Below are 27361 nucleotides of genomic sequence, written 5' to 3'. Positions count from 1 at the left end.
AAAAACAATTGTAGAATTGCACTTTTTTGGCAATTTTACTGAACTTGATTTTTTTCCCCATTTTCCAGAACACTATATGGTAAAATAAATGGCTTTCAAAAGTACAACTCGTCCCGCAAAAAAACAAGCCCTCATGCGGCTATATTGATGGAAAAATAAAAAAAAGTAATGGCTCTTGGAAAAAAGGGAGGATAAAACAAAAACCTCGCCACGGCTTGAAGGGGTTAAATTACACTCATCTCCATTAAAGTCCTCTGTTTATGCTATAAGATGGCTGAAATATTGCCGACACTGCTTATATGAAACGCCAGGTTTGCCCAAAATGTCATCTGTAAGCTTGTCAGGGTAAAAGGGCCTCTCTTGGTGGGAATCGAGTTGCAGGATTCATCAGTAATCTGTGGTCGCTGGATGGGAGCCGTGAGAACCACCCCCTACTTCTTGGCATCCACAGCTCTTCTGTTGATTAGCCGGCCTGGTGTCAGGCCGCGATACGCTAGGTCGGCTAAGTTAAAGAACATCCGGTGAAGTTGGGAAGTAGGAGGTCGCAAGACAGGAACCTTGAGAACCACCTCCTACTTCCCAGCATCCGTGGCTCTTTTATGGCCGCTGGGTGGGAGCCGTGAGAACCACCACCTACTTCCTGGCATCCTTGGCTCTTTTATGGCTGCTGGGCGGGAGCCTTGAGAGCAACCTCCTACTTCCCGGCATCCGTGGCTCTTTTATGGCTGCTGGGCGGGAGCCTTGAGAGCAACCACCTACTTCCCGGCATCCGTGGCTCTTTTATGGCTGCTGGGCGGGAGCCTTGAGAGCAACCTCCTACTTCCCGGCATCCGTGGCTCTTTTATGGCCGCTGGATGGGAGCCCTCAGTACCACCTCCTACTTTATGCCATGCGCGGCTCTTCTTTTAATTAGCCGGCCTGGTATCATGCTGCGATGCGCCAGGTTGGCTAATTAAAGGAAGATCTGATGAAGCCGGGAAGTAGGAGGTTGCTAGACGGGAGCCCTGAGAACCGCTGAAGCCGGAAAGTAGGAGGCGGTTCTCAAGGATCCCATCCAGCGGCCACAAAAGAGCCACTGAATCCGCAAGATCGAAATCAGTTTACAGGGCTCCCTTCCAGTGGCCACAAAAGAGCTGGGAAATCCGCGAGATCGGAGGTGGTTCATAGGGCTCCCATCCAGCAACCGCAAAAGAGCCGGGAAATCCGCGAGATCGGAGGTGGTTCATAGGGCTCCCATCCAGCAACCGCAAAAGAGCCGGGAAATCCGCGAGATCGGAGGTGGTTCATAGGGCTCCCATCCAGCAACCGCAAAAGAGCCGGGAAATCCGCGAGATCGGAGGCAGTTCATAGAGCTCCGATCCAGTGACCACAGATCCCGATTTCGCACCAGCTCCAATCTCCCCATATAGTGTCGCCATATGGTTGGCTGTGGCTATGAAACGAAAACTCCACAGGGAACGGTGGGAGCATGACCATCTCCAAAATGCACCCTGCACACACTCGTATCATTGTGCCATCCTTTCTTCTGATTTGAGAACCTCTTAAATATTTTTTTACATATTATAAGGGTGATGAGGGGCCTGGATGCGACATATATGAACGGATTCCAGCCCGAGCAGAAAAAATGAAAGAAGTATTGAAACTGTAGGAGCCTTTAGATGCGATGAATACTGTGATGTATAAGGACTGACTATCTGCAGTAACCTGCGGATCTGCACATTACGGTATTAATACTGGAGGTGAGATGTGTGTTGTCTCCACCTGGTGGTATTGTAAGGAATTGCAGAGAAGTGTCATGATTAACACTATGACCACATAAATAAATAATACTGCTCCCTAGTCTCATAGAGAATACTGTACAATGCTGCTGGGTGCACGTCGCAGCAGCACGGTAGCATCTGTTAGCGGTCTCAGTCCTCCACTACAAACGGCTACTTAGTGTACGTGCACCCGCTTTTCTTTACCCTGTGCCTCCTCCAAATACCGGAAAGCAGCAAATGTCCATAAAAAAAGAAAAGTCATAAAAAAATATATGGAAATGAACAGATCCTTTCTCCAGTAGTTTCGTGAAAAGTTCGACATCAACTTTACCTACGTTTTGTTAAAAAAAAAGATTAAAAAATGGTAAAAAAAAAAAAAAAAAGGAGGCCGCCTCCATCTTCAGGCCTCCCAGGATGGGTGTTTAAAATAGATCCTTCTTCTTCGGGCCCAGCGGGAGAAGACGGCTTTCTCTGTGATGAAGCGATGGGCTCCGCGCGACGCTCGCTCGTGCATTATGTAAGTCGTACATTCATCCAGACGGCCATTTTCATAGTAGTGATAAGGCACCGGAGAGTGCGGGTGATCCCTGTGGGGAGAGGGGATTATATTACTCATGTGCAGAAACTGCTCCGTGATATTACATCCTTTCCTCTGTGGTGTGAATGGAGTTTTGTGTCTTCTCTGTTAGGGTTTACTCTTTCCTCTTTAGGACCATGCGGAGATCTTTTCCTTTCAGCTGCTAATCATTATCCCTCACCCTCTGTGTCTTTATATGCCTGCATTTCCCCTTGGTATGTTGCTGGTGATAGAGTTAGGTTTCTATGCGGTCCTGATTGCAAGCAGTTGGCTTGTAATCATGTGAATGGAGTTTTGTGTGTCTTCTTTGTTAGGGTTTACTCTTACCCCTTTAGGACCCTGTGGAGATCTTTTCCTTTCAGCTGCTAATCATTATCCCTCACCCTCTGTGTCTCTCTATACCTGCATTTCCCCTTGGTATGTTGCTGGTGATAGAGTTAGGTTTCTATGCGGTCCTGATTGCAAGCAGTTGGCTTGTAATCATGTGAATGGAGTTTTGTGTGTCTTCTTTGTTAGGGTTTACTCTCACCCCTTTAGGACCCTGCAGAGATCTTTTCCTTTCAGCTGCTAATCATTATCCCTCACCCTCCGTGTCTTTATATACCTGCATTTCCCCTTGGTATGTTGCTGGTGATAGAGTTAGGTTTCTATGCGGTCCTGATTGCAAGCAGTCGGCTTGTAATCATGTGAATTGAGTTTTGTGTGTCTTCTCTGTTAGGGTTTCCTCTTTTCTCTTTAGGACCCTGCAGAGATCTTTTCCTTTCACCTGCCAATCATTATTCCTCACCCTCTGTGTCTTTATATACCTGCATTTCCCCTTGGTATATTGCTGGTGATAGAGTTAAGTTTCTATGCGGTCCTGATTGCAAGCAATCGGCTTGTACTCATCTGGAGAAACGCAGTTGTATGTTGCTGTTCCTCTCCCCAAGTCATCTTGTAGATAAGTTATCCGTTTGCACTCCCCTGTGTGTTCTTTAGGACTAAGTGGGGTTGACTAGCGCTCATCCTGCCCGTTCATTACCTAGGGCCCAGTTCAGGGTCAGACAGGGCCAGGTATCCTGCTTGGCACATAGGTGCAGAACCTATCTAGGGACGTCAGGGGAGCAGCGGTAGGTTTTATCAGGGGTTACCATATCCCCGTCCCCTAGACACAGGGTTTCCCTTTTCCCTTCTCAGGGTCAGCCAGGGCTAGGTATCCTGCTCGGCGCTAGTCAACCCCACTAAGCACTAAAGAACAAACAGGGAAAACAAACAGGGGAAAGCAAACAAACAACTTATCTCCAAGAAGACCTAGGTGCGGAGCCAATTTAGGGATGTCAGGGTAGCCAGGGGTCAGTGGAAGGTTTTATAAGGGGTCACCATCTCCCCCTCCCCTAGACACAGGGTCTCCCACTTCCCATCTCGAGCAACCTCCCTTAATCCTAAAGAATACACAGGGAAAGCAAACAAACAACTTATCTCCAAGAAGACTAAAGCCTGCTTTACACGTTGCAATTTCGCATACAATATCGTATGCGATCGTAACCGCCCCCATCATATGTGCAGCACGTTCAATTTGTTGAATGTGCCGGACAAACGATTACCCCCCCGTCACACGTACTTACCCGTCCATACGACCTCGCTGTGGGCGGCGAACGTCTACTTCCTGGAGTGGGAGGGACGTTCGGCGTCACATCGACGTCACGCTGCAGCCGGCCAATAGAAGCGGAGGGGCGGAGCTGAGCGGTACGTAAACATCCAGCCCACCACCTTCCTTCCACATTGTGGGCCGGGAGCCGCAGGACGCATGTAAGATCTGTTCATCGTTCCCGGGGTGTCACACACTGCAATGTGCGCTACCCTGGGTACGATGAACAATCTGACGTGAAATTCAATCGCACGTACCTGTCACACACTGCAATGTACCTTACGATGCCGGATGTGCGTCACTTACGACGTGACCCCGCCGACACATCGTTAGATATATTGCAGCGTGTAAAGCGGGCTTTAGGTGCGGAACCTATCTATTGACGTTAGAGTAGCCAGGGGCCAGTGGAATCTTATATTAGGGGTCACCATCTCCCCCTCCCCTAGACACAAGGTTCTTCTCTTCCCTTCTCAGGATCAGCCAGGGCTAGGTATCCTGCTCGGCGCTAGTCAACCCCTCTAATAACTAAAGAACAAACAGGGAAAACAAACAGGAGAAAGCAAACAAACACCTTATCTCCAAGAAGACTTAAGGGTACTTTACACACTGCGATATTGTCGAGATCACGTCGTTAGTGACGCACATCCGGCGCCGTTACTGACATCGCAGCGTGTGACACCAATGAGCGACGATCAACGAGCACAAAAACGTGAAAAATCGTTGCTCGTTGACACGTCGCTCATTTCCTTAATATCGTTGCTGCTGCAGGTACGATGTTGTTCGTCGTTCCTGTGGCAGCATACATCGCTGTGTGCGACACCGCAGGAGTGCTGACCATCTCCTTACCTGCGTCCGCCGGCTATGCGGAAAGAGGTGGGCGCGATGTTACGGCCGCTCATCTCTGCCCCTCCACTTCTATTGGACGGCTGCCGTGTGACGTCGCTGTGACGCCGCACGAACCGCCCCCTTAGAAAGGAGGCGGTTCACCGGCCAGAGCGACGTCGCTAGGAAGGTAAGTCTGTGTGACAGGTGTAAGCGATGTTGAGCGCCACGGGCAGCGATTTGCCCGTGACACACAACCGAAGGGGGCGGTTGCTTTCACGAGCAAAAACGCACTCGAAAACGTGCAAAAACGCCGCGAAAAATGCACTGTGCGCACATAGCCTAAAGGCCACTTTACATGTAAAGTGGCCTTTAGGCTATGTGTGCACAGTGCATTTTTCGCGGTGTTTTTGCACGTTTTTCGGGTGCGTTTTCAGGCTCAAAACTGCATGACTTTCCTTCCCCAGCAAAGTCTATGAGTTTTCATTTTTGCTGTCCGCACACAACTGTTTTTTTAAGCTGTGTTTTTGAGCTTAAAAAAAAAATGGATATGTCAATTCTTTCCTGCGTTTTCCCCCCATGCAATGCATTGGAAAAACGCAGAAAAACGCAGAGATCAAAAACGCAGCAAAATGCAGCCAAAAACCCGGTAAAAACACATGCGTTTTTAATGGTGCGTTTTTTGCGCGGGTGTGTTTTTCGCGGACAAAAACGCACAAAATCGCAGTGTCAAAAAAACGCAGCCTTAGATGCAGAACCTATCTAGGGACATCAGGGTAGCCAGGTTCCAGAGGAAGGTTTTATTAGGGGTCACTATCTCCCCCTCCCCTAGACACAGGGTTTCCCTCCCTTTTCGCCATTCGCTTGGCATTTCCACATACCTAGAATGACAAAAGAGAGGTGATTTCTCAAGTGATGGTAATGCTGTGTATTTTGACTACATCCTCAGCTAGCTACGCTGCTCCTTAATTTGCACCTTGAAGAAGTGTCAGGTAGGTGGTCACATGGCCAAATCCATCGGCTGGACGTTGATCGCACCGTACAATGTCATCTCCTTACCTGCAGTAGTTCTCGCTGACCATCCCGTACACCGAGACCTCCTCACACAGCTCCATGGCCAAAATCATAGTGAACCAGCCGGTGCTAAGAAATGTGCCAGACATGGCTCTGGGGGAGGGGGGCACAAAATAAAGGGAGTTATAAAAAAAAAATTGTGCATTTAGGAAAGAGAAATATGAAAAAGCCGAGATCGTTTGCCTTCAATTTGCTTTTATAACCTTTATAACAATTCCTATACTTTAAAGAAGTGACAGATCAGATAGGCGCCCAGGTAGGAGACCACATACCTGTTCTTGCCAGTCTCGTTCTGGAAGACCTGGTCGCAGTGCGCCATCATACTCTGTGTAAGGGTGTAAATATGAACTCCAGAAAATTTGCTTTTAGCTTGAAGCAGGGCTCGATACGTGATCCCCTGCTTCATGTCCATCTGCCTGGGGGGTCCCCAAATCACATACACAGTGTCCTGGGAGTGCTGGAAGAAGTAGGTCTGGTTGCGGAGCAGTAGAGGAACACTGGTATGAGAGACAACCCTCAGGGTGCTGCGGCTGCCGACGTCCGGCTCATAACCAACGGTAGGAGCAGTGTTCATGCGCAGGACACACTCAGCCTGGTCAATCTGTGGCCCCAATCCAGATCCAAGCATCTGCCCTGAGCTGGACACCACGGCACACGTATTACAGGGATTCCTGACCAGAGGCTGCAGGAAAAAACATAGGAAAACGTTATCAACTCAAGAACGCAGCCAAATTTCTTCCTACCCTTTTTAAAAGAGCTATAACTTTTGTCGTCTTCTACCGTTTTTAGCGGCGCTCTACTGTGACTGCAAATGTGATAGCAGTTGCAGCGTGAAGCGGGGGTCACTTTTTGACATTTTCTCAATGCAAGTCTATAAGACTCAGAACTAGGCTTTGTTCTGGGTCTTATAGACTTACATTGAAAGATTAAATGCCGCTCCAAGCAGTGATCCGGCAGGTTACAGTCACGTAGTGCAGCGGAATGCAACAGCGCTGTAAACGGGGGAAGACATCGGCCGGTGGAATGCAACAGCACTGTAAACGGGAGAAGACGCCGGCAGGTGGAATGCAACACCGCTGTAAACGGGAGAAGACGTCGGCCGGTGGAATGCAACACCGCTGTAAACGGGAGAAGACGTCGGCCGGTGGAATGCAACACCGCTGTAAACGGGAGAAGACGTCGGCCGGTGGAATGCAACACTGCTGTAAACGGGGGAAGACATCGGCCGATGGGATACAACACTACTGTAAACAGGAAACGACAACGGTCGGTGGAGTGCAACAGCGCTGTAAACGGGGGAAGACATCGGCTGGTGGAATGCCACAGCACTGTAAACGGGAGAAGACGCCGGCAGGTGGAGTGCAACACCGCTGTAAACGGGAGAAGACGTCGACCGGTGGAATGCAAAACTGCTGTAAACGGGGGAAGACATCGGCCGATGGGATACAACACTACTGTAAACAGGAAAAGACAACAGTCGGTGGAGTACAACAGCGCTGTAAACGGGGGAAGACATCGGCCAGTGGAATGCAACAGCACTGTAAACGGGAGAAGACGCCGGCAGGTGGAGTGCAACACCGCTGTAAACGGGAGAAGACTTCGGCCGGTGGAATGCAACACCGCTGTAAACGAGAGAAGACGTCGGCCGGTGGAATGCAATACCGCTGTAAACGGGAGAAGACGTCGGCCGGTGGAATGAAACACCGCTGTAAACGGGGGAAGATATCGGTCGATGGGATACAACACTACTGTAAACAGGAAAAGACAACGGTCGGTGGAGTGCAACAGCGCTGTAAACGGGAGAAGATGTCGGCCAGTGGAGTGCAACAGCGCTGTAAACGGGAGAAGACGTCGGCCGGTGAAATGCAACACCGCTGTAAACGAGAGAAGACGTCGGCCGGTGGAATGCAACACCGCTGTAAACGGGAGAAGACGTCGGCCGGTGAAATGCAACACCGCTGTAAACGAAAGAAGACGTCGGCTGGTGAAATGCAACACAGCTGCAAACGGGAGAAGACCTCGGCCGGTGAAATGCAACACTGCTGTAAACGAGAGAAGACGTCGGCTGGTGAAATGCAACACCGCTGTAAACGGGAGAAGACGTCGGCCGGTGGAATGCAACACCGCTGTAAACGGGAGAAGACGTCGGCTGGTGAAATGCAACACAGCTGTAAACGGGAGAAGACCTCAGCCGGTGAAATGCAACACTGCTGTAAACGAGAGAAGACGTCGGCTGGTGAAATGCAACACCGCTGTAAACGGGAGAAGACGTCGGCCGGTGGAATGCAACACCGCTGTAAACGGGGGAAGACATCGGCCGATGGGATACAACACTACTGTAAACAGGAAAAGACAACGGTCGGTGGAGTGCAACACCGCTGTAGACGGAAGAAGACGCCGGCAGGTGGAGTGCAACACCGCTGTAAACGGGAGAAGACGTCGGCCGGTGGAATGCAACACTGCTGTAAACGGGAGAAGACGTCGGCCGGTGGAATGCAACACTGCTGTAAACGGGAGAAGACTTCAGGCGGTGGAATGCAACACCGCTGTAAACGGGAGAAGGCGTTGGCTGGTGGAATGCAACACCGCTGTAAACGGGAGACGACGTCGGCCGGTGAAATGCAACACTGCTGTAAACGGGAGAAGACGTCGGCCGGTGGAATGCAACACCGCTGTAAACGGGGGAAGACATCGGCCGATGGGATACAACACTACTGTAAACAGGAAAAGACAACGGTCGGTGGAGTGCAACAGCGCTGTAAACGGGGGAAGACATCGGCCGGTGGAATGCAACAGCACTGTAAACGGGAGAAGACGCCGGCAGGTGGAGTGCAACACGCCGGAAAACGGGAGAAGACTTCGGCCGGTGGAATGCATCACCGCTGTAAACGGGAGAAGACGTCGGCCGGTGAAATGCAACACCGCTGTAAACGAGAGAAGACATCGGCCGGTGGAATGCAACATCGCTGTAAACGGGAGAAGACGTCGGCCGGTGGAATGCAACACCGGTGTAAACGGGGGAAGATATCGGCCGATGGGATACAACACTACTGTAAACAGGAAAAGACAACGGTCGGTGGAGTGCAACAGCCCTGTAAACGGGAGAAGACGTCGGCCAGTGGAGTGCAACAGCGCTGTAAACGGGAGAAGACGTCGGCCGGTGAAATGCAACACCGCTGTAAACGAGAGAAGACGTCGGCCGGTGGAATGCAACACCGCTGTAAACGGGAGAAGACGTCGGCCGGTGGAATGCAACATCGCTGTAAACGGGAGAAGACGTCGGCCGGTGGAATGCAACACCGGTGTAAACGGGGGAAGATATCGGCCGATGGGATACAACACTACTGTAAACAGGAAAAGACAACGGTCGGTGGAGTGCAACAGCCCTGTAAACGGGAGAAGACGTCGGCCAGTGGAGTGCAACAGCGCTGTAAACGGGAGAAGACGTCGGCCGGTGAAATGCAACACCGCTGTAAACGAGAGAAGACGTCGGCCGGTGGAATGCAACACCGCTGTAAACGGGAGAAGACGTCGGCCGGTGGAGTGCAACAGCGCTGTAAACGAGAGAAGACGTCGGCTGGTGAAATGCAACACCGCTGTAAACGGGAGAAGACGTCGGCCGGTGGAATGCAACACCGCTGTAAACGAGAGAAGACGTCGGCCAGTGGAGTGCAACACCGCTGTAAACGAGAGAAGACGTCGGCCAGTGGAATGCAACAGCGCTGTAAACGGGAGAAGACATCGGCCGGTGGAATGCAACAGCGCTGTAAACGAGAGAAGACGTCGGCCGGTGGAATGCAACAGCGCTGTAAACGGGAGAAGACATCGGCCGGTGGAATGCAACACCGCTGTAAACGGGAGAAGACGTCGGCCGGTGAAATGCAACACCGCTGTAAACGAGAGAAGACCTCGGCTGGTGAAATGCAACACCGCTGTAGACGGGAGAAGACGCCGGCAGGTGGAATGCAACACCGCTGTAAACGGGAGAAGACGTCGGCCGGTGGAATGCAACACCGCTGTAAACGGGAGAAGACGTCAGCCGCTGGAATGCAACACTGCTGTAAACGGGAGAAGACGTCGGCCGGTGGAATGTAACACCGCTGTAAACGGGAGAAGACGTCGGCCGGTGGAATGCAACACCACTGTAAATGAGAGAAGACGTCGGCCAGTGGAGTGCAACACCGCTGTAAACGAGAGAAGACGTCGGCCAGTGGAGTGCAACACCGCTGTAAACGGGAGAAGACGTCGGCCGGTGAAATGCAACACCGCTGTAAACGAGAGAAGACGTCGGCCGGTGGAATGCAACACCGCTGTAAACGGGAGAAGACGTCGGCCGGTGGAGTGCAACAGCGCTGTAAACGAGAGAAGACGTCGGCTGGTGAAATGCAACACCGCTGTAAACGGGAGAAGACGTCGGCCGGTGGAATGCAACACCGCTGTAAACGAGAGAAGACGTCGGCCAGTGGAGTGCAACACCGCTGTAAACGAGAGAAGACGTCGGCCAGTGGAATGCAACAGCGCTGTAAACGGGAGAAGACATCGGCCGGTGGAATGCAACAGCGCTGTAAACGAGAGAAGACGTCGGCCGGTGGAATGCAACAGCGCTGTAAACGGGAGAAGACATCGGCCGGTGGAATGCAACACCACTGTAAACGGGAGAAGACGTCGGCCGGTGAAATGCAACACCGCTGTAAACGAGAGAAGACCTCGGCTGGTGAAATGCAACACCGCTGTAGACGGGAGAAGACGCCGGCAGGTGGAATGCAACACCGCTGTAAACGGGAGAAGACGTCGGCCGGTGGAATGCAACACCGCTGTAAACGGGAGAAGACGTCAGCCGCTGGAATGCAACACTGCTGTAAACGGGAGAAGACGTCGGCCGGTGGAATGTAACACCGCTGTAAACGGGAGAAGACGTCGGCCGGTGGAATGCAACACCACTGTAAATGAGAGAAGACGTCGGCCAGTGGAGTGCAACACCGCTGTAAACGAGAGAAGACGTCGGCCAGTGGAGTGCAACACCGCTGTAAACGGGAGAAGACGTCGGCCGGTGGAATGCAACACCGCTGTAAACGGGAGAAGACGTCGGCCGGTGAAATGCAACACCGCTGTAAACGAGAGAAGACCTCGGCTGGTGAAATGCAACACCGCTGTAGACGGGAGAAGACGCCGGCAGGTGGAGTGCAACACCGCTGTAAACGAGAGAAGACGTCGGCCAGTGGAGTGCAACAGCACTGTAAACGGGAGAAGACATCGGCCGGTGGAATGCAACACCGCTGTAAACGGGAGAAAACGTCGGCCGGTGAAATGCAACACCGCTGTAAACGAGAGAAGACCTCGGCTGGTGAAATGCAACACCGCTGTAGACGGGAGAAGACGCCGGCAGGTGGAATGCAACACCGCTGTAAACGGGAGAAGACGTCGGCCGGTGGAATGCAACACCGCTGTAAACGGGAGAAGACGTCAGCCGCTGGAATGCAACACTGCTGTAAACGGGAGAAGACGTCGGCCGGTGGAATGCAACACCGCTGTAAACGGGAGAAGACGTCGGCCGGTGGAATGCAACACCGCTGTAAATGAGAGAAGACGTCGGCCAGTGGAGTGCAACACCGCTGTAAACGAGAGAAGACGTCGGCCAGTGGAGTGCAACACCGCTGTAAACGGGAGAAGACGTCGGCCGGTGGAATGCAACACCGCTGTAAACGGGAGAAGACGTCGGCCGGTGAAATGCAACACCGCTGTAAACGAGAGAAGACCTCGGCTGGTGAAATGCAACACCGCTGTAGACGGGAGAAGACGCCGGCAGGTGGAGTGCAACACCGCTGTAAACGGGAGAAGATGTCAGCCGCTGGAATGCAACACTGCTGTAAACGGGAGAAGACGTCGGCCGGTGGAATGCATCACCGCTGTAAACTGGAGAAGACGTCGGCCGGTGGAATGCAACACCGCTGTAAACTGGAGAAGACGTCAGCCGGTGGAATGCAACACTGCTGTAAACGGGAGAAGACGTCGGCCGGTGGAATGCAACACTGCTGTAAACGGGAGAAGACTTCGGGCGGTGGAATGCAACACCGCTGTAAACGGGAGAAGGCGTTGGCTGGTGGAATGCAACACCGCTGTAAACTGGAGAAGACGTCGGCCGGTGAAATGCAACACTGCTGTAAACGGGAGAAGACCTTGGCCGGTGGAATGCAACACCGCTGTAAACGGGAGAAGACATCGGCCGGTGGAATGCAACACCGCTGTAAACGGGGGAAGACATCGGCCGATGGGATACAACACTACTATAAACAGGAAAAGACAACGGTCGGTGGAGTGCAACAGCGCTGTAAACGGGAGAAGACATCGGCCAGTGGAATGCAACACCGCTGTAAACGAGAGAAGACGTCGGCCGGTGGAATGCAACACCCCTGTAAACGGGAGAAGACATCGGCCGGTGGAATGCAACACTGCTGTAAACCGGAGAAGACGTCAGCCGGTGGAATGCAACACTGCTGTAAACGGGAGAAGACTTCGGGCGGTGGAATGCAACACCGCTGTAAACGGGAGAAGGTGTTGGCTGGTGGAATGCAACACTGCTGTAAACGGGAGAAGACGCCGGCAGGTGGAATGCAACACCGCTGTAAACAGGAGAAGACGTCGGCCGGTGGAATGCAACACCGCTGTAAACGGGAGAAGACGTCAGCCGCTGGAATGCAACACTGCTGTAAACGGGAGAAGACGTCGGCCGGTGGAATGTAACACCGCTGTAAACGGGAGAAGACGTCGGCCGGTGGAATGCAACACCACTGTAAATGAGAGAAGACGTCGGCCAGTGGAGTGCAACACCGCTGTAAACGAGAGAAGACGTCGGCCAGTGGAGTGCAACACCGCTGTAAACGGGAGAAGACGTCGGCCGGTGGAATGCAACACCGCTGTAAACGGGAGAAGACGTCGGCCGGTGAAATGCAACACCGCTGTAAACGAGAGAAGACCTCGGCTGGTGAAATGCAACACCGCTGTAGACGGGAGAAGACGCCGGCAGGTGGAGTGCAACACCGCTGTAAACGAGAGAAGACGTCGGCCAGTGGAGTGCAACAGCACTGTAAACGGGAGAAGACATCGGCCGGTGGAATGCAACACCGCTGTAAACGGGAGAAAACGTCGGCCGGTGAAATGCAACACCGCTGTAAACGAGAGAAGACCTCGGCTGGTGAAATGCAACACCGCTGTAGACGGGAGAAGACGCCGGCAGGTGGAATGCAACACCGCTGTAAACGGGAGAAGACGTCGGCCGGTGGAATGCAACACCGCTGTAAACGGGAGAAGACGTCAGCCGCTGGAATGCAACACTGCTGTAAACGGGAGAAGACGTCGGCCGGTGGAATGCAACACCGCTGTAAACGGGAGAAGACGTCGGCCGGTGGAATGCAACACCGCTGTAAATGAGAGAAGACGTCGGCCAGTGGAGTGCAACACCGCTGTAAACGAGAGAAGACGTCGGCCAGTGGAGTGCAACACCGCTGTAAACGGGAGAAGACGTCGGCCGGTGGAATGCAACACCGCTGTAAACGGGAGAAGACGTCGGCCGGTGAAATGCAACACCGCTGTAAACGAGAGAAGACCTCGGCTGGTGAAATGCAACACCGCTGTAGACGGGAGAAGACGCCGGCAGGTGGAGTGCAACACCGCTGTAAACGGGAGAAGATGTCAGCCGCTGGAATGCAACACTGCTGTAAACGGGAGAAGACGTCGGCCGGTGGAATGCAACACCGCTGTAAACTGGAGAAGACGTCGGCCGGTGGAATGCAACACCGCTGTAAACTGGAGAAGACGTCAGCCGGTGGAATGCAACACTGCTGTAAACGGGAGAAGACGTCGGCCGGTGGAATGCAACACTGCTGTAAACGGGAGAAGACTTCGGGCGGTGGAATGCAACACCGCTGTAAACGGGAGAAGGCGTTGGCTGGTGGAATGCAACACCGCTGTAAACGAGAGAAGACGTCGGCCGGTGAAATGCAACACTGCTGTAAACGGGAGAAGACCTTGGCCGGTGGAATGCAACACCGCTGTAAACGGGAGAAGACATCGGCCGGTGGAATGCAACACCGCTGTAAACGGGGGAAGACATCGGCCGATGGGATACAACACTACTATAAACAGGAAAAGACAACGGTCGGTGGAGTGCAACAGCGCTGTACACGAGAGAAGACGTCGGCCGGTGGAATGCAACACCCCTGTAAACGGGAGAAGACATCGGCCGGTGGAATGCAACACTGCTGTAAACCGGAGAAGACGTCAGCCGGTGGAATGCAACACTGCTGTAAACGGGAGAAGACTTCGGGCGGTGGAATGCAACACCGCTGTAAACGGGAGAAGGTGTTGGCTGGTGGAATGCAACACTGCTGTAAACGGGAGAAGACGTCGGCCGGTGGAATGCAACACCGCTGTAAACTGGAGAAGACTTCGGCCGGTGGAATGCAACACCGCTGTAAACTGGAGAAGACGTCAGCCGGTGGAATGCAACACTGCTGTAAACGGGAGAAGACTTCGGGCGGTGGAATGCAACACCGCTGTAAACGGGAGAAGGCGTTGGCTGGTGGAATGCAACACTGCTGTAAATGGGAGAAGACGTCGGCCGGTGGAATGCAACACCGCTGTAAACTGGAGAAGACGTCGGCCGGTGGAATGCAACACCGCTGTAAACTGGAGAAGACATCGGCCGGTGGAATGCAACACCCCTGTAAACGGGAGAAGACGTCGGCCGGTGAGTATGTTACAACCTTCATAACACTTACATATATACAGGGGAAAATAATAAAATCACTGAAGTGGGGCTTTAAAAAAAAATGTACAACTTGGTGAAAAAATAAATAAATAAATAACTTTTTTATTTTTCCATTGCCGGAACGGTTTAAAGGTTTCTTTTGTTGAGCACCAATTTGCTGATTTTAATAGTAGTATTGGAGTAAGTACAGCGTTTTGATTGCATTATACAGCATTTTTGTGAGATGTGCGGTAAAAAAAAAATCTAGCAATTTTGGTGTTTCGTTTTTTTTTGTTGTAATGGTGAAACAATTTTAGATTTTGATAGACCAGACTTTGTGATCTCGAATATGCTTTTATTTTTAGTGTTTAAATTTCTTTTTTTTTAATTGAGAAAAGGGAGTAATTTAATTTTATTATTTGTTTTATATTTTTAAATATCATTTTTTATTTCAACTATTCATTTTTTTACGGTATTGCAATATATAGTGAAATACATGGGCTCCTATGAAGCCAAGCCTGTGGCGTTCAAACATGCCAGCGACGGGGGGGTCTGCCCCGGGAACCTATCGGCACCTCACTATCGTGTTATGGTGGAATTGATGGGTCTTAATAGTGACTGACAGCAGCAATTAGTTGGTTAACAGCAGTAAGCGGAGCAGGCTCTGGTAGCTGCTGTTACAGGCATATGCCGACTGTATAATACAGCTGGCACATGCCCTGGGAACCCTTCGGTACCTCACTATTGTGTCAAGGGAAAGTTGATGGGTCTTAAATAGTGACTGACAGCAGCAATTAATTGGTTAACAGCAATGAGTGGAGCATGCTCTGGTTGTTGCTGTTAGAGGCACATGCTGGCTTTGTAATACAGCTGGCACCTACCCTGAGAACCCATCGGCACCTCACTAACGTGTCACAGAGAAGTTGATGGGACTTAAATAGTGACTGATAGCAGCAATTAATGTGTTAACAGCAGTGATCGGAGCAGGCTCTGGTTGCTGCTGTTAGAGACAAATGCCAATAGTGTAATACAGCTGGCACCTACCTTGGGAATCCATTGGCACCTCACTATCGTGTCATAGAGGAGTTGAGGAGTCTAAGTAGAGACTGAAAGCAGCAATTAACAAGTTAACAGCAGTGATTGGAGCACACTCTGGTTGCTGCTGTTAGAGACACATGCCGGCTGTGTAATACAGTTGCCACATTATCCATGTGAAGGAGAAAAGAAACCCCACTGGAGCCACCTTATAAATACATGCCCTTACTGTAAATGACATGTGACTTGCACCTTCCTCACCTCGCCATCTGGAAGTCGGCTGTATCCCCCGAGGCGCAGAACATGAGGTAGAAAGGATGGCGGACGCTCTGCGGGTTCCTTGATGTTTGCTTTAATCCAGCACAACCAGAGGATGACACAAAGGAGTAGACTCGCCACACACACCCGAGCCTGGGAACAGACCCACAAAGGAGAGATGTAAAACAATGTATATATTGTCACAATTCCTCTGTGCAGAGCATCTTGCCTTTGGAGATGCTCTGCTGCGCTTTCCTGAGTTACTAAGCTAGCAGCATGATTGACAGCTCAGGATTCCATGTTGGTGCTGATTACTCAGGTGTTCCACCTTCCTGGTAATTGCTCTGCTTCTTTACTGAGCATGCTCACCCAGAACCTTGCCAGTTGTATTTTCTGGTTCTGTTGTTGTGCTGTTGGCCTGTGTTCCCGCCTGTGTTCTGATAGTTGTGTTCTGACCCTAGACTGTTATTTGACTCCTCTCTGCCCGCTCCCTGTTCCTGTCGTGACCTCCTGGCTTTTGACCTTGGACTGTTACCTGACCACGTCTCTGCTTTCTCCCTGAACTTATTACGAGCTCTCCTGGATTTCTGACCCTTGGATAGTGACCTGACTACGCCTCTGTCTACTCCTTGTGCTTGTACGTGTCCTCCCGTTACCAGACCTCGGCTTTCCTGACTACTCCTCCGTCCATACTACCTGTAAGTAGTGGCTAGCATAACATATATACTCTAGAAAGTGTAAAATGGAAATTAATATTAACACTTTAACTTCCCGGGACGTAAAAGTACATCCTATGTCGGATGTGCGACTATGGAGCGTGCTCAGATGCTGTACCAGTTCAATAAAGGACAGGTGCCAGCTGTGTTACACAGCCGACCCCTAACAACAGAGATCAATTCAATTTAACCCCTTAAAGCCGTTGTCAATTTCCAAGCAATATGTAAATAGTGCGATCTCACACGTCTGCAATTCACTTACTAAGATCTTCATGTTTCATCAGGTTCGGAGACTCCAAGGGCCTGAAACAAACGTGAAAAATGGAGGAATAAAACATATATTATCCAATGACATAAGGACATAGTCATCCTAAAAATGCCCATAAGGAAACACAAGAAATATGGGCGTTCTTGGCAACGTTCACAGCTCCGTGCGCCCTATTTCGGGTCCCAGCACACATCAGACAGCTTTAGTTATACAGTCATATGAAAAAGTTTGGGCACCCCTATTAATGTTTACCTTTTTTCTTTATAACAATTTGGGTTTTTGCAGCAGCTATTTCAGTTTCATATATCTAATAACTGATGGATTGAGTAATATTTCTGGATTGAAATGAGGTTTATTGTACTAACAGAAAATGTGCACTCCGCATTTAAACAAAATTTGACCGGTGCAAAAGTATGGGCACCCTTATCAATTTCTTGATTTGAACACTCCTAACTACTTTTTACTGACTTACTAAAGCACTAAATTGGTTTTGTAACCTCATTGAGCTTTGAACTTCATAGGCAGGTGTATCCAATCATGAGAAAAGGTATTTAAGGTGGCCACTTGCAAGTTGTTCTCCTATTTGAATCTCCTATGAAGAGTGGCATCATGGGCTCCTCAAAACAACTCTCAAATGATCTGAAAACAAAGATTATTCAACATAGTTGTTCAGGGGAAGGTACAAAAAGTTGTCTCAGAGATTTAAACTGTCAGTTTCCACTGTGAGGAACATAGTAAGGAAATGGAAGAACACAAGTACAGTTCTTGTTACGCCCAGAAGTGGCAGGCCAAGAAAAATATCAGAAAGGCAGAGAAGAAGAATGGTGAGAACAGTCAAGGACAATCCACAGACCACCTCCAAAGACCTGCAGCATCATCTTGCTGCAGATGGTGTCACTGTGCATCGGTCAACAATACAGCGCACGTTGCACAAGGAGAAGCTGTATGGGAGAGTGATGCGAAAGAAGCCGTTTCTGCAAGCACGCCACAAACAGAGTCGCCTGAGGTATGCAAAAGCACATTTGGACAAGCCAGTTACATTTTGGAAGAAGGTCCTGTGGACTGATGAAACAAAGATTGAGTTGTTTGGTCATACAAAAAGGTGTTATGCATGGAGGCAAAAAAACACGGCATTCCAAGAAAAGCACTTGCTACCCACAGTAAAATTTGGTGGAGGTTCCATCATGCTTTGGGGCTGTGTGGTCAATGCCGGCACCGGGAATCTTGTTAAAGTTGAGGGTCGCATGGATTCAACTCAGTATCAGCAGATTCTTGACAATAATGTGCAACAATCAGTGACGAAGTTGAAGTTACGCAGGGGATGGATATTTCAGCAAGACAATGATCCAAAACACCGCTCCAAATCTACTCAGGCATTCATGCAGAGGAACAATTACAATGTTCTGGAATGGCCATCCCAGTCCCCAGACATGAAAATCATTGAACATCTGTGGGATGATGTGAAGCGGCTGTCCATGCTCGGTGACCATCACACTTACCTAAACTGGAATTGTTTTGTAAACAGGAATGGTCAAATCTACCTTCATCCAGGATCCAGGAACTCATTAAAAGCTACAGGAAGCGACTAGAGGCTGTGATTTCTGCAAAAGGAGGATCTACAAAATATTAATGTCACTTTTATGTTGAGGTGCCCATACTTTTGCACCGGTCAAATTTTGTTTAAATGCGGATTGCACATTTTCTGTTAGTACAATGAAGGGAATTTTGTTTACTTACCGTAAATTCCTTTTCTTCTAGCTCCTATTGGGAGACCCAGACAATTGGATGTATAGCTTCTGCCTCCGGAGGCCACACAAAGTATTACACTTTAAAAAGTGTAACCCCTCCCCTCTGCCTATACACCCCCCTGTGCATCACGGGCTCCTCAGTTTTGGTGCAAAAGCAGGAAGGAGGAACTTATAAATTGGTCTAAGGTAAATTCAATCCGAAGGATGTTCGGAGAACTGAAACCATGAACCAAAAGAACAATTCAACATGAACAACATGTGTACACAAAAGAACAAACAGCCCGAAGGGAACAGGGGCGGGTGCTGGGTCTCCCAATAGGAGCTAGAAGAAAAGGAATTTACGGTAAGTAAACAAAATTCCCTTCTTCTTTGTCGCTCCATTGGGAGACCCAGACAATTGGGACGTCCCAAAGCAGTCCCTGGGTGGGTAAAAGAATACCCCGATAAAAAGAGCCGACAACGGCCCCCTCTTACAGGTGGGCAACCGCCGCCTGAAGGACTCGCCTACCTAGACTGGCATCTGCCGAAGCATAGGTATGCACCTGATAGTGTTTCGTGAAAGTGTGCAGACTAGACCAGGTAGCCGCCTGACACACCTGCTGAGCCGTAGCCCGGTGCCTCAATGCCCAAGACGCCCCTACGGCTCTGGTAGAATGGGCTTTCAGCCCTGAAGGAATCGGAAGCCCAAAAGAACGGTAGGCTTCAAAAATCGGTTCCTTGATCCACCGAGCCAAGGTTGACTTGGAAGCCTGCGACCCCTTACGCTGGCCAGCGACAAGGACAAAGAGCGCATCAGAACGGCGCAGGGGCGCCGTGCGAGACACGTAGATCCGGAGTGCTCTCACTAGATCTAACAAATGCAAATCCTTTTCACATTGGTGAATTGAATGAGGGCAAAATGAAGGTAAGGAGATATCCTGATTGAGATGAAAAGGGGACACCACCTTAGGGAGAAAGTCCGGGACCGGACGCAGAACCACCTTGTCCTGGTGAAACACCAGGAAGGGGGCTTTGCATGACAGCGCTGCAAGCTCTGATACTCTTCGGAGTGATGTAACTGCCACTAGAAATGCCACCTTCTGCGAAAGACGTGATAGAGAGACATCCCGCAGCGGCTCAAAAGGTGGTTTCTGAAGAGCCCGTAGAACCCTGTTGAGATCCCAGGGTTCCAGCGGCCGCTTGTAAGGTGGGACTATGTGGCAAACTCCCTGCAGGAACGTGCGGACCTGCGGAAGCCTGGCTAGACGTTTCTGAAAAAACACGGAAAGCGCCGAAACTTGTCCCTTGAGAGAGCCGAGGGACAAACCCTTGTCCATTCCGGATTGAAGGAAGGAAAGAAAAGTGGGTAAGGCAAACGGCCAGGGGGTAAACCCCTTATCAGAGCACCAGGCTAAGAAGATCCTCCAAGCCCTGTGATAGATCTTGGCGGACGTTGGTTTCCTGGCCTGTCTCATAGTGGCAATGACCTCTTGAGATAACCCTGAGGACGCTAGGAGCCAGGACTTAATGGCCACACAGTCAGGTTGAGGGCCGCAGAATTCAGATGGAAAAATGGCCCTTGAGACAGCAAGTCTGGTCGGTCTGGGAGCGCCCACGGTTGACCCACCGTGAGGTGCCATAGGTCCGGGTACCACGACCTCCTCGGCCAGTCTGGAGCGACGAGGATGGCGCGGCGGCAGTCGGACCTGATCTTGCGCAACACTCTGGGCAGCATTGCCAGAGGAGGAAATACATAAGGCAGTCGAAACTGCGACCAATCCTGAACTAAGGCGTCCGCCGCCAGAGCTCTGTGATCCTGAGACCGTGCCATGAATGCCGGGACTTTGTTGTTGTGCCGAGACGCCATGAGATCGACGTCCGGCGTTCCCCAGCGGCAACAGATCTCTTGAAACACGTCCGGGTGAAGAGACCATTCCCCTGCGTCCATGCCCTGGCGACTGAGAAAGTCTGCTTCCCAGTTTTCTACGCCCGGGATGTGAACTGCGGAGATGGTGGAGGCTGTGGCCTCCGCCCACAGCAGAATCCGCCGAACTTCTTGGAAGGCTTGACGACTGCGAGTGCCGCCCTGGTGGTTGATGTACGCGACCGCCGTGGCGTTGTCCGACTGTATGCAGATCTGCCTGCCCTCCAGCCACCGATGGAACGCCTTTAGGGCTAGATACACTGCCCTTATCTCCAGAACATTGATCTGAAGGGAGGACTCTGTCGGAGTCCAGGTTCCCTGAGCCTTGTGGTGGAGAAAAACCGCTCCCCACCCTGACAGACTCGCGTCCGTCGTGACCACAGCCCAGGATGGGGGCAGGAAAGATTTTCCCTTCGACAGAGAAGTGGGAAGAAGCCACCACTGAAGAGAGGTCTTGGCTGCCAGAGAAAGAGAGACGTTCCTGTCTAGGGACGTCGACCTCCGGTCCCATTTGCGGAGAATGTCCCATTGGAGTGGACGCAGATGAAACTGCGCAAAGGGAACTGCCTCCATTGCTGCCACCATCTTCCCCAGGAAGTGCATGAGGCGCCTCAAGGGGTGTGACTGGGTCCGAAGGAGAGATTGCACCCCTGTTTGCAGCGAACGCTGTTTGTCCAGCGGTAGCTTGACTATCGCTGAGAGAGTATGAAACTCCATCCCAAGGTAAGTCAGTGACTGGGTCGGAGTCAATTTTGACTTTGGGAAATTGATGATCCACCCGAACCTCTGGAGAGTCTCCAGAGCAACGGTCAGACTGTGTTGACATGCCACCCGGGAGGGTGCCTTGACTAGGAGATCGTCTAAGTACGGGATCACCGAGTGGCCCTGAGAGTGTAGGACTGCCACAACGGATGCCATGACCTTGGTGAAGACCCGTGGGGCTGTCGCCAGGCCGAAAGGCAGTGCCACAAACTGAAGGTGTTCGTCCCCAATGGCGAAACGCAGGAAGCGTTGATGCTCTGGTGCGATCGGCACATGGAGATAGGCATCCCTGATGTCGATTGATGCTAGGAAGTCTCCTTGGGATATCGAAGCGATGACAGAGCGGAGGGATTCCATGCGAAACCGCCTGGTTCTAACATGTCTGTTGAGCAATTTGAGGTCCAAAACGGGACGGAATGAACCGTCCTTTTTTGGCACCACGAACAGGTTGGAGTAAAAACCGCGACCACGTTCCTGAAGGGGAACGGGGATCACAACTCCTTCTGTCTTCAGAGTGTCCACCGCCTGAAAAAGTGCAACGGTTCGCTCGGGGGGCGGAGATGTTCTGAAAAAACGAATCGGAGGACGAGAGCTGAACTCTATCCTGTAACCGTGAGACAGAATGTCTCTCACCCATCGGTCTTGGACATGTGGCCACCAGGCGTCGCAAAAGCGGGAGAGCCTGCCACCGACCGAGGATGCGGTTTGGGGAGGCCGAAAGTCATGAGGAGGCCGCCTTGGAGACGGTGCCTCCGGCGGTCTTTGGAGGACGTGACTTAGACCGCCATGCAGAAGAGTTCCTCTGGCCCTTCTCTGACCTGTTGGACGAGGAGGATTGGGATCTGGCTGAGGGCCGAAAGGACCGAAACCTCGCTTGAATTTTTCGTTGCTGAGGTCTCTTTGGTTTGGGCTGGGGTAAGGACGAGTCCTTTCCCTTGGATTGCTTAATAATTTCATCCAATTGCTCGCCAAACAATCGGTCGCCAGAAAAAGGCAAACCGGTCAAGAACTTCTTGGAAGCAGAGTCTGCCTTCCATTCGCGTAGCCACATGGCCCTGCGGACTGCCACCGAATTGGCGGATGCTACCGCCGTACGGCTAGCCGAGTCCAGGACAGCATTCATGGCGTAGGATGAAAATACCGACGCCTGAGAAGTCAAAGACGCTACTTGCGTAGCAGAGGTACGAGTGACCGCATTAATCTCAGACAGACAAGCTGAGATAGCCTGGAGTGCCCACACTGCTGCAAAGGCTGGGGCAAAGGACGCGCCTATGGCTTCATAGATGGATTTCATTAGGAGCTCTATCTGCCTGTCCGTGGCATCCTTGAGCGATGAACCGTCTGCCACTGCTACTACGGATCTAGCCGCCAGTCTAGAGACTGGAGGATCCACCTTGGGACATTGACCCCAACCCTTAACTACGTCAGAGGGAAAGGGGTAACGTGTGTCATTAAGGCGCTTAGTAAAGCGCTTGTCCGGAAATGCTCTGTGCTTCTGGACAGCATCTCTGAAGTTAGAGTGATCGAAGAAAGCACTCCGTGTACGTTTGGGAAACCTAAACTGGTGTTTCTCCTGCTGTGAAGCCGACTCCTCTACAAGTGGAGTTGGAGGAGAAAGATCTAGCACCTGGTTGATGGACGCTATAAGGTCATTTACTATGGCGTCCCCTTCAGGTGTATCAAGATTGAGAGTAACGTCAGGGTCAGAGCCCTGGGCTGCGACCTCCGCTTCATCCTCCAGAGAGTCCTCAAGCTGAGACCCCGAACAGCGTGATGAAGTCGGGGAAGAGTCTAAGCGAGCCCGCTTAGCCGGTCTGGGACTGCGGTCCGTGCCGGAGTCCTCCACGTAATAATTAGAGGCCACCCCAGGAGCACGCTTCGTCGCAGACCGAGAGGGGCCTGGGGGCGATGACCCCGCAGTGCCCGGGGCCTGTGTAAGGGCCGGTCTGGACTGCAAGGCCTCTAGTATCTTAGCAGACCATTTGTCCATAGACTGAGCCATGGATTGTGAAAGTGACTCAGAGAGTTTCTCAGCTAAAACAGCAAACTCTGTCCCTGCCACCTGGACAGGGGAAGCCGGCGGTTCTACCTGGGCCAAGGGTCCCACCAGTGCCCGAGGCTCCGGCTGAGCGAGTGCCACAGGGCCCGAGCATTGCTCACAGTGAGGGTAGGTGGAACCTGCAGGTAGCATAGCCGCACAAGAGGTACAGGTTGCAAAATAACCCTGTGTCTTGGCACCCTTGCTCCTTGTGAACGACATGCTGTTGTCTCCCAGGAGAGTGAATACTGAGGGTATATAGCCACAAGCTAACAGTACAGCCGAACCGAGAAAATGTATACAAATATAATATATATATATATATACAGTTCGGCACCCTAGGGGGACCAGCACCGGGTGACCGGTGTGGCTTACCGACCGCTCAAGCGGTGTGTGGCCACCAGATTCCCTGCCTCGGGTCTCCCAGAGCTGCAGCCAGAAGTCCTCCACCGGCAGAATGTGTGTAAAACATGGCTGCCGGCGTTTACAGGGGAGGAGGGAGCCGTGGGCGTAACTAAAAAAGTGCGGGAATCTGGTGCCCCAGAGTGAATAGTGAGGGGGGAGGAGGACACCTAAGTGTGCTCCAGCCCTCACTGTCGGCGTCAGGCCGACCGTCCCGCCCTTAATCCTGACTGGCAGGCCCGGGGGCGGGAGTTTAAGGCACTAGGCCGCAAAAGCCGGGGACTAAATTTAAAACCGCGGCCGGCAAACAGGCGCGGTCGGCACGGTAGTCCCGGTCGTCATACAAATACAGCAAGTGCTGCAGCGTCTGAGACCAAAGTGCTCCATGCACCGTCCCCAAGGGGACACAGAGTACCTTTAGATGCAGGGTCCTGTCCCTGATGATACAAAGTCTCCTGTCCGTCAGATTCCCACAGGGGCTGCGGAGGGAGCCCGGTCCCAGTGCCTGGATGACCGGTTAGGATCCCACTTCTCCCAGAGCCCCTAAGGGATGGGGAAGGAAAACGGCATGTGGCTCCAGCCTCTGTACCCGCAATGGGTACCTCAACCTTAACAGCACCGCCGACTCAGTGGGGTGAGAAGGGAGCATGCTGGGGGCCCTGTTATGGGCCCTCTTTTCTTCCATCCGATACAATCAGCAGCTGCTGCTGACTAAAATGGGAGCTCGAGTGAATGTGTGCCTCCTTCAACACAAAGCATAAAAACTGAGGAGCCCGTGATGCACGGGAGGGTGTATAGGCAGAGGGGAGGGGTTACACTTTTTAAAGTGTAATACTTTGTGTGGCCTCTGGAGGCAGAAGCTATACACCCAATTGTCTGGGTCTCCCAATGGAGCGACAAAGAAAAACCTCATTTCAATCCAGAAATATTACTCAGTCCATCAGTTATTAGATATATGAAACTGAAATAGCAAAAACCCAAATTGTTATAAAGAAAAAAGGTTAACATTAATAGGGGTGCCCAAACTTTTTCATATGACTGTAAATAAAAGTATGATATTTCATGGAAAAGACAAAATTGTCTGGGTGACCCCAAACTTTTGAACTGTAGTGTATACAGTGCCTTGTGAAAGTATTTGGCCCCCTTGAATTTTTCAACCTTTTCCCACATTTCAGGCTTCAAACATAACAATTTTAAATTTTATAGTGAAAAATCAACAACAAGTGGACACAATTGTGAAGTTGAACGAAATTTATTGCTTATTTTAAACTTTTATAAGAAAGAATAAACTGAAAATTGGGGCGTGCAATATTATTCATCCCCTTTACTTTCAGTGCAGCAAACTCACTCCAGAAGTCCATTGAGGATCTCTGAATGATCCAATGTTGTCCTAAATGACTGATGATGATAAATATAAGCCCCTGTGTGTAATCAAGTCTCCGTATAAATGCCCCTGCTCTGTGATAGTCTCAGTGTTCTGTATAAAGCGCAGAGAGCATCATGAAGACCAAGGAACACAACAGAAAGGTCCGTGATACTGTTGTGGAGAAGTTTAAAGCCGGATTTGGTTACAAAAAGATTTCCACAATTTTAAACATCCCAAGAAGCCCTGTGCAAGCGATCATATTGAAATGGAAGGAGAATCATACCACTGCAAATCTACCAAGACCCGGCCGTCCATCCAAACTATCATCTCACACAAGGAGAAGACTGATCAGAGATGCAGCCAAGAGGCCCATGATCCCTCTGGATGATCTGCAGAGATCTACAGCTGAGGTGGGAGAGTCTGTCCATAGGACAACAATCAGCCGTACACTGCACAAATCTGGCCTTTATGGAAGAGTGGCAAGAAGAAAGCCATTTCTCAAAGATATCCATAAAAAGTGTGGTTTAAAGTTTTCCACAAGCCACCTGGGAGACACCAAACGTGTGGAAGAAGGTGCTCTGCTCAGAGGAAACCAAAATTGAACTATTTTGGCACAATGCCAAACGACATGTTTGTTGTAAAAGAAACACAGCTCATCACCCTGAAAACACCATCCCCTCTGTCAGACATGGTGGTGGCAGCATCTTTGTTTGGGCCTGCTTTTCTTCAGCAGGGACAGGGAAGATGGTTAAAATTGATGGGAAGTTGGATGGAGCCAAATACAGGACCATTCTTGAAGAAAACCTGTTGGAGTCTGCAAAAGACCTGAGACTGGGACGGAGATTTGTCTTCCAACAAGACAATGATCCCAAACATAAAGCAAAATCTACAATGGAATGGTTCACAAATAAACGTATCCAGGTGTTAGAATGGCCAAGTCACAGCCCAGACCTGAACCCAATCGAGAATCTGTGGAAAGAGCTGAAAGCTGCTGTTCACAAACGCCTCCATCCAACCTCACTCAGCTCCAGCTGTTTACAAAGGAAGAATGGGCGAGAATTTCAGCCTCTCCATGTGCAAAACTGATAGACACATACCCCAAGCGACTGCAGCTGTAATCGCAGCAAAAGGGGCGCTACAGAGTATTAACTTACAGGGGATGAATAATATTGCACGCCCCAATTTTCAGTTATTTATTTTTTACCAAAATTTAAAATAAGCAATAAATTTCCTTCCTCTTCACAATTGTGTCACTTGTTGTTGATTCTTCACCAGAACATTAACATTTTATCTTTATGTTTGACGCCTGAAATGTGGGAAAAGGTTGAAAAAGTCAAGGGGGGGGCTGAATACTTTTGCAAGGCACTGTATATAATTGTTTCAACATTTTAAATATGTATATATGTATAACGCTTCATCTCGCTGTCCATTTTTTCACACAACATTGCTGAAATAAAAAATACTGTAATAATATTCCATGTGGTATCGCTGCAGGCGTAGAAATAACATATAAATAAAAAAATCGGAATATTTATCCCATCCTGAGAGACTGAAACTGGAAATGTCAGCGGTGTCGGTTTCTGGTCACTTCGCCTCCTCATACATATCTGGCCCCTCAAAAAAATGGAATAAAAAGTGAAAAAATGAAGAAAAAAAAAAAGGTAAGGTGAAAACGAAAGCAAAAGGAGGTCCAGGGGGAAATCACGTGCCCCTGTGTGTTTGGGGGGCATAGAATTCCCCTGATTCCCCATAACATTAGGGGGGCAGACATGACTGATGCCCCATTACTGCCCACACCCGGGCATCTTCTACATCCGCTGATATAAGGGATGTGACTGTCTGCAGCCTCTATAGAGGAGGCTGGCACTGCAGAGATCACAGCTCCGGCCTCCATTGCACTCACCTCCCCGGTGCCCGCTGCATGGGTCACCCCGGCCTGGGTGCGTCTGGCATGGGATGAGCAGACAATACAGTCCGAGGCCTGAGGGAGAGGCCTACTCGCCCCGGATCAGGAAGCCTCAGTCCCGCCCCATACACCCTGCGGGGGGCGACGTGACCACCAGAGCCGGCGTCCTGCCCCTCCTGTGCCCACGTGTGTGATGGCAGCGGGGAGGGACTGGCACACACTGCCTGCCATAAGCTTCACCACACGGACAATGCAGGCACAGTTATTATTGTGTTTTATAGAAAGGGAAGCAAAGAGACTCGGCACATGAATGGAGCATGAGGCATCACCAGGTTTACATGAATGGAGCATGG

At 50.8% G+C, this 27361-nt stretch overlaps 1 protein-coding gene across 1 annotated transcript; it reads right to left on the bottom strand.

Annotated features, from left to right (window-relative positions):
• ST6GALNAC4 (ST6 N-acetylgalactosaminide alpha-2,6-sialyltransferase 4) lies at positions 1 to 27149 on the bottom strand. The gene is made up of 6 exons (XM_075322891.1): positions 27006 to 27149; positions 16878 to 16918; positions 15903 to 16052; positions 6133 to 6542; positions 5846 to 5953; positions 1 to 2347 (listed from the first exon to the last, which is right to left on the bottom strand). Exons 2-6 carry the CDS (start codon positions 16887 to 16889, stop codon positions 2161 to 2163), a joined length of 867 nt encoding a protein of 288 aa, XP_075179006.1. The 5' UTR covers positions 16890 to 16918; positions 27006 to 27149; the 3' UTR covers positions 1 to 2160.
• Between the last annotated feature and the right edge of the window lie 212 nt (positions 27150 to 27361).

This window comes from Anomaloglossus baeobatrachus, chromosome 9 (genome assembly GCF_048569485.1).
Source record: "Anomaloglossus baeobatrachus isolate aAnoBae1 chromosome 9, aAnoBae1.hap1, whole genome shotgun sequence".
In the NCBI taxonomy this organism is placed as follows: Eukaryota; Metazoa; Chordata; class Amphibia; order Anura; family Aromobatidae; genus Anomaloglossus; species Anomaloglossus baeobatrachus.
Note: the sequence above shows the minus strand (reverse complement) of the source record. Positions and strands in the feature narration are given on the sequence as shown.

Bases quoted from the DNA above. Each gene is read 5' to 3' on its own strand.
- ST6GALNAC4 (XM_075322891.1), bottom strand. The intron at 5,954-6,132 runs GTATGTGGTCTC...CCCCTCCCCCAG, and splicing joins AACGAGACTGGCAAGAACAG to AGCCATGTCTGGCACATTTC. The intron at 2,348-5,845 runs GTAAGGAGATGA...CTCTCCCCACAG, and splicing joins GTCAGCGAGAACTACTGCAG to GGATCACCCGCACTCTCCGG.